Source organism: Triticum aestivum, chromosome 3B (genome assembly GCF_018294505.1).
Source record: "Triticum aestivum cultivar Chinese Spring chromosome 3B, IWGSC CS RefSeq v2.1, whole genome shotgun sequence".
Classification (NCBI taxonomy): domain Eukaryota; kingdom Viridiplantae; phylum Streptophyta; class Magnoliopsida; order Poales; family Poaceae; genus Triticum; species Triticum aestivum.
In genome coordinates this window covers 475,220,573-475,228,363 of record NC_057801.1, presented here as the reverse complement: position 1 = coordinate 475,228,363, position 7,791 = coordinate 475,220,573, and the positions used below count along the sequence as shown (strand labels likewise).

General features: G+C 50.8%; 1 protein-coding gene across 1 annotated transcript; it reads left to right on the top strand.

The window, feature by feature from the left end:
- The first annotated feature begins 2,221 nt into the window (after window positions 1–2,221).
- LOC123070448 (uncharacterized) lies at window positions 2,222–6,424 on the top strand. The gene is made up of 2 exons (XM_044493680.1): window positions 2,222–3,766; window positions 6,035–6,424. Exons 1-2 carry the CDS (start codon window positions 2,401–2,403, stop codon window positions 6,274–6,276), a joined length of 1,608 nt encoding a protein of 535 aa, XP_044349615.1. The 5' UTR covers window positions 2,222–2,400; the 3' UTR covers window positions 6,277–6,424.
- The last annotated feature ends 1,367 nt before the right edge of the window (window positions 6,425–7,791 follow it).

The window sequence follows — 7,791 nt, the reverse complement described above, 5'->3', positions numbered from 1 at the left end:
GCCCGCGTCGGTGGCGGCGGCGAACTGGTCCCGCGGGGACACGTGGCGGCGGCGGGTTGGATGGCGGCGGCGGGCGGACGTTGTCCGGCCGGGGGCGGACACGTCCGTCGGTGGAGATCTGTTTTTTTTTAAAAACTAGGGTTTCGGACGGGGGAAGAAGAGATCCGAATGGAGGGGGTATAAATAGGCATAACTGGAGCTAGGAGAGTCCAAATGAGGTGCGGTTTTCGCCCACACGATCGTGATCGAACGCTCTAGGACATGGAGCAGAGTTTGGTGGGTTTTGGGCCAAATTTGGGGGGTGTTGGGCTGCAACACACACGAGGCCTTTTCGGTCCCTCGGTTAACCGTTGGAGTATCAAACGAAGTCCAAATGACCCGGAACTTGACAGGCGGTCTACCGGTAGTAAACCAAGGCCGCTTGGCAAGTCTCGGTCCAATCCGGAAATGTTTAATTCCCAAACACGAAAGAAAACTAGAAATGACCACCGGAGGAGAACGAAGTGCCAGAATGCAAAACGGACAACGGGGAAAAAGCTCGAATGCATGAGATGAACATGTATGCAAATGCAATGCACGTGATAACATGATAAGAGATGCACGAAAAAGAAAAACAACACACGGAGACAAAGACCCAAACCCGAGAAATAAATATAACTTAGCGCCGGAGACGGCAAGAGTTGGATACAAATATGGAAAGTATATCTGGGGCGTTACATAGCGGGCGGCGCGTGGCGTACTTACAGCGGGCGGCAGGCCTAAAGGCTGACCAAGCACGCCACCTGGTTCCCGCCTTGGCGTTTCGAAATTATCAAATGAGCCCGCATGGTCATGTCGGCTCCTGGCAGCCGGCACGCCAGGAATCGGACCATGCGTTTAGCAAGAGCATAACGGAGAAGAAAACTCCTGAGGCTTCTCGACTTATCAGCCGCGACGCCTCACCAGCTTCGGGGACTACTATCGGAGTAATGGGCCACGGGTAGCCTAACCCGAGTCCCAGAACCTTTCAAGACCTTGGGCCGACTGCGCCCCACGAGCCTCTAGAATGAAGCGCCGCCTTCTGATGGCCGGCTGCCAGAAGATGGCCAAGTACCAGAAGACGGCTCCAAGATGTGCCAACTCCTAGCAGGCGGCCTCCAGAGAGGCCGGCTCCTAGTAGGCGGCCCACGACGCCCTTAGAGTCCGCGCCCCCCATTAAGAAGACAAGACCGGGTGAGGCTACAGTGTAGCCCATCACCCTCGCGTCTAGAGCTTGGCATGGCCACAGTGCCCCGTACCGGCGGAGATCTCCGCACGACGCGGCACTGTTGCCACTCCATCCTTGACGTCACCCCTGTCAGGCGGGGCCTGCTCCCACGACGGCTCGTCGGTACGGCTTGCAGGCGGCGGGCCCCACTAGACAGCGAGAGCCCGGAGGGTGGCGTAGCCTGACTAGTCGGACCCAAGTGGATCCGGCTCCTAGCGGTCAGCCGGATCCTCCCTCGAGGCCCGTGCACCATTAACCAGACGAGACACGGTGAGGCTATAGTGATCTCCCACCAGGCGGCGGGACTGTAGCCACACCCCTCCCCGACCAAGCATGCGTCATTAGCATAGCGGCTACAGTAATCAGCCGCCGACCGACTAGCGAGCGGCGGAGGCGGCCTGTCGGCTCCGTACCAGACCAGCCGGCAGGGCCCACCAGACGGCGGGCCCCAGCAACTGACAAAGAAGCCGGTGACCGGAGACACTGACGACCGGGTTCTACACCCGGCCAGATTACCATTGTACCCCTGGGGGTAGGCCTATATAAACCCCACAGGGCACCCATGCAAAGGGTTCCTAACCTGTTAGAACTAGACTCATACACAGAGGGAGAAAAAAGCAAGTCTTGCCATCGTCTACCTCTAGCATACAGCTCGAGGAGCACCATTGTACCCACTAGTGCCTTAGTGATCATGCGGAGACCCCGCAGAGCAGGACTAGGGGGGTTATCTTCTAGGAGAGCTCAGAATCTGGATAAAGTGCGCCGGCGTACGTGTCTACGCCTCATCCCGCTTCCGGGCACCGATGACATTCTACTCGCTCCCACCATGATAAGCCATTCTTTAGCATATGTCGCATCCAAACTGCGACAAACCGGGAACCCCGCTTCCTTCGCTTGTGCGGCTAGTTTGCTGGCCCAATGGGCTGCTCCCCTAGTACAACTCGACTTTGTGGGCGCTGGTCCGCTGAGTATATAATTTGAGTCCCGTCGCCCTTGTTTCCCGTCCATCAGTTCCGAGTCCCCCCCACCCCCGAAAAAAAGATCAACCTAGGGTTAGGGTTGCGGCGGCGGCGGCGGCGGCGGCATCAGCTTTATTCCCGATCCCGGTCGCCGTGTCCACCGGAGTCGCGCCAGAGCTGGAGGAGGAGACCGCCATGGCCACAGGAGTCGCGCCAGAGCCGGAGAAGAAGACCGTCGTCTTCCCCGGTTGGGTGATGCTGGATCGCTTCGGCCGCACCTACTGCCACGGCGACCTAGACGCTGCTTGTGAGGAGGCCAATAAGAAGAAGACCGCCGTTGAAGTCGTCACGTCCACCGGCCACCACTGCTTCATGTCATTCACCTTCTCGGATCATAAAGAAGGGATCTCTTACCTCGATCTACACTGGCCGCTGGAAGGCTCAGCCAAATCCGAGTCCCCCTTCAGCGTCCACGCATATCCCTACCTCCGGGCAACCGACAAGGACCTCGTCCTCTTCGACATCTCCCTCCCGAGCCAGACTAGCTTCTTCGACCTGCCGCCAGATCTGTTCGTCTACACGGCCGCCGGTCCTTCCCCCTGGGTGCAGCGGCTCCCTCTGTACATTGAGGACAGGGAAAGGCCGTTCCTGAGGTCTAACTTCACCACGGGCATCCTGCGACTTGCGCACCACCGCTTCATTGTTGCCGACCTCAATGTCTACCTGGGAAAAAAGGAGGGCTCTCACGATTGTTCCATGCTTGCCGAGCTCTGTGTCTTCAACTCCGAGACTGAAGAGTGGAAAGTCATCGAGGAGGTGCCCGCCCCGCAGCCCCAGGACCAGAGCAATGGCGGCCAGTTCCCCATCCTTTGGTCAACCGACGATGTGCTCGCTTGTGACGGCCGTTTCCTCTGCTGGGTCGACTACTTGAGTGGTGTGCTGCTGTCCGACTTCTCCACCATAGACTCCCCGGTGCTCCACTTCGTTCCTTTCCCTGGAGGAAAAGAGTACAGTGAGGAGGTACTCCTCTCAAGGTGCTTTGCGGGGAGATTCCGGAGTGTGTCCATCAGCCATGGCATAATGCGCTTCGTCCACATTGACAATGACTTTCACGAGAGAATCCATGTTGACTGGCGTCGGCGTCTCGAGAGAAGCCAAGGACACCAGCAGCCGCCCCAAAAGATCACCATATGGACTTTGAACATGAGGGGTGGTAACTCCAAGTTTGAGTGGGAGCCACACCGTGAGATCAACCTGGATTGTCTATGGGCGCAATGTGATTACCGGGCTCTGGACATAGGTCAGCGTCTTCCCCAATTCCCAGTCATCTGCGTGGAGGACCCTGATGCCCTGTGCTGCCTGTTGAGGGATGAGGGAACTCCTGGAAAGGCGTGGATGGTCATGCTTGACATGAACTATGCATATCTGCGGTCATGTACTCCATATATCAATCAACACCCCTACGATGCTGGGCGTGTGGATGTGGAAACTCACCAAAACTTCTTCTCTAATGTGCCCCAACTTCCAACCGTCTTCTCCAACTACCTTGAAAGGCCATCAGGTAATCCCCCTTTGTACTTATTAGATATCAAGTAACATGGTTGCATTTTCTTAGCTTTCTCTTGGATATGGCAGTGTAACACTGGTGTCTTTGCTCATTTATCTTACATATAATGCCATACATATCCTGCCTGGTTATGTGTATGACTCTCAAGGGTAATTGAACTGTTGACTTTTTTCATGCCCTACGTCCGGGTTTATTAGGCCCCCTTACATTCTGAGCCAAAGCATATGAAAAATATGAGTTATATGTAGAAAAAAATGGTATCATTGAAAACTTCATTTGAATATGTTGTTACCATCAATCTTCTCTTAGGCTGTTCCAAGTGTTTTGAGTTATAGCCGCTCCAGTTGTGTAGGTACACTAAACTTTATGTCTATAATAATTAATAATAGCTTGCTCTTTCTGCCGCCAAGTCGTGTCCTCGAGAGTCTAGAATCCTCTTCCTCTCCTTTTTGGATCTTTTGCTCTTTATATAGCTGCCCACTATCTATATATGTGTAGTTCTTTATTCACTACACAGCCTTCTGTTTACTAGTTTGGCGTGCTATTTTGAAGCAAACTCTAGGAACTAAACTATTTTGATTGCTCTTGTAAAGCATAAAACTGGAGCTTGTACCTTTAGATTACTCTAGGAACTACACACCAACCTTTTAGCACATACTTTTCTGTTTAAGTTTTAAAATTTGTTCTGTTGGGTTTCGTTGGGTCAATCAGGTGACATCTTTAGTTGTTTCTGTTAGGATCCTTTTGTTCCAGATTATTTGTTTTTATATTGTGTAACTAGATACCTGGCCAGTGAAAAGTCATTCTCCCTGCATGAGACTTTTATTAGGTAAAACTCTTGTAGCATTATCCTCATTGGCCTTCTCATGTGACTGTCTTCGTCTTGATGCCATGATGTTTACGTTGATATTTAGGACGAAACTGTTTTCTGTCAGTGTACCCCACTCGAATGCCATTTAAATTTCTAGTTTGTTTTTCATTTTTTTGAACTATTACTGTGTACATCATTCTTTTTAAAGTGGTTTTTTAGCCAGCAAAACCATCACACTAGGTTTAGCAACTCATCATACTTGTCAGTACTGCTTGCAAGCAACATAGTCAGGTCTTCAGATGCGCCCAAAATTTCTGATTTACTACCTTCTGAGGTTTTGCCGTGTTGCTTGTTATAGTAATTAAAATTTGAAGCATTTGATATATTGTTACCATAAATCTTCTCTTAGGCTGTTCAAGTGTTTTGAGTTTTAGCCGCTCCAGTTGTGTAGGTACACTAAACTTTAATACTCCCTCCAAACCAACATAAGTGTCGTGGTTTTTTTGGTTCAGGGGGAGTAATAAGTTGCTCCTTCTGCCAATCAAATTGCCCCCGGAAGTCTTGGATCCTCTATTTCTCCATTTTGGATGTTTTGAACTTTATATGGAACTGCCCAGTATCTATATATGTGTAGTTCTTGATTCATTATGCAGCCTTTGTTGCTGCTACTTTGGTGTGCCATTTTGAAGCAAACTCTAGGAACCACACTATCGTGATTGCTCTTGTAAAGCATAAAACTGGATGGTCATCTAATTTCTATATCGGAGCAACTGTTTTCCTGTACCATTTAGCACATATTTTTCTGTTGGTATAAGTTCTAGAATTTGTTCGGTTGGGTTCCTTTGGGTCAAATCAGGCGACATCTTTGGCTGTTTCTTTTAGGATCATTTTGTTCAGGATAGTACGTATTTTGTATATCATGTGGCTTGTTAGGTAAAACTCCTGTAGATGAGCCTCGTTGGCCTTCTCATGTGTCTGTCTTCCTTGGCGACAGGCCTTCCAACTGTTCTCTTAATCCTCTAACACCTCATCCAACATCCTTACACCTGACTGTTGTCAGGACTCCAGTGTTTCGGCCGCCCTATCACTGCCTTAAGCCTTGTGCCACCTGAACACACACCACCATGCTGACGGTCTGTAGCAGGTCACCACCAGTCCCCTGTGTGTCCGTTGTGGTCCTTCCAGCTGTTATCTGCTCATTGGGGTCACAAATGCCACATCATGGCTATGTGGTGTTCTCAGACGACACTTTGGTGATGAGTTAGCTGAGTGCTAACTGCGAAGAGCATGATGTCTCTACCATGTAAAACCAGATCGAGTTTCTATTTCTTGTTTGTCTATTTCATTTTTTGAACTATCAGTGTACACATTCATCTTATGTGTCATTACTGCTCGCAAACAACATAGTCATATGTCCAGATTTTGTATATATCTAAGTTTTTTTTTTAAAGTGATACGACGGGATGGCGACAAGGTTGCATCTAAACCTTCAAAGAAGGTTAAGCTGGCAAGTACTCCTCCAGAAGTTGCAAAGAAGGCTAAGCTTGCAATTCATCCACCAGTGCAATGTGAAGACCTGGAATCTGATGACTGGTTGGACTTTGGGCCCGTTCAAGTCAAAGACGATGTTCGTCGATGGTGCCAAGTCAATAGCGCAAAAATTGGCATTGATGGGATGAAGATGGTGTACTGATGAGTATCTATTTATTACTGTAGTTAAGAGTGTGTACTGGTGAGGATGATGTGCTGGATCCTGTAATCATATGTTTAAGAGCCCTATTTCATTGTAGACAGATATGAAAAAGGAATCGAGCCCTAGGCTGATCGTATGGCTTGCATAATTGTGCATTATGGTTGCACTATGAGCAAAATTCATACAAATCCACCATATCATTTGACCACAGCACCCTAGCTTGTCCCATAAACCAAACACGTCCTTAAGCTTTCGTAGCTTGTCTCGCTGTGCCCACCAAATCCTACTGGAACGGAGTGGATCGAGGTGGGACGCCCACGGGTAGTCTCATCCCTACTTTTCCCTTCGGGCGCAGGGATTCATTTTTACGCACTTCTCTGTCTCCCATCTCTCGTTTTACATCAGCATTTTTACGTATTTCTCTGTCTCCCGTCTCTCGTTTTACATCAGCACGCTCTGGCCGAGAGCAGAGATTAGGCCATCCCGGCGGTTACAGATGTGCAAAGGGATACATCCGTTACGTTTTGGGCCACGACGCGGCGACTCAACAACGTTCTTGGTTGTCTCTTGTGATTAAGATCAAAGATCGAATAACTGACTGTGTATGGTATGTAGCCTCTGTGCAGAGAGATGTGATTGCTACTCCTAACAAGAATCGGAAGGAATTCATCAGCCACATAAGGCACATGCAGCCGGGAGGGGGAATCAAAGAACACCTACAGTACCTTCAGGCGAAGTGAGTCTATTGCTCATTTTTCTGACCATCTTTCCATCTCTCGCGCGCGATGCACTTCCGGCGGCACCCTTCGCTGCTGCTCCTGCCGGCAGCCTCGGCTGTCCGATGCGATGGCGACGAGGCACGCCCAAGGCCTGCGCGCGTGCGGCTGGACGGCTGCGCAACGGCGCGGCTACGCGGTGGCGTCGACCCGCCCCTTCGGCGGTCGGACCCTGCGCCCCCATAGGCGTCTGCGGCTCCGTCGGCAACGGCCACGGCCGCTCACGGCGCTCGGGCCTCACAGCCGGCATCGCCCGGCGTGCTCGGGCCGCATCAGCGGCTGCGGCCCCGCCCCGTCCATGGCGCGCAGCGCCCTCGCTGCTCCTGTTCGACGCTGGCCCATGGCTTGCGCACAGCGGCAGTGCATCCTTGGCCACACGCAGTGGCACGACGTGGGCTCCTCAAGCGCGGCAGCGCCGCCTTCCTCCGGCGGCAGTTACGGGATTTCTCCCGGTTGAAGCAACAGGGGAAAAGGAATCTTATCCTTCCCCACTTTGCACTAAAATCCCTGTATTTACAGGAACTAGCAAAGCAGCCCGAAACAGTGGTCCAGGCCAATTTTTGCAATAATCCTTCTTTTATTCCTGGGATTTGCAAATTGATCCTGTCAACAGTATATTACTATTTACTAGTATTACCTGTCTTAGACCCTTAATTACTGTATTTCTGTAGAGTACTTTGTATTCCAGAATATATGGTGATGTAATATATTTCCATGTTATTCTACATGTTGAGATTAA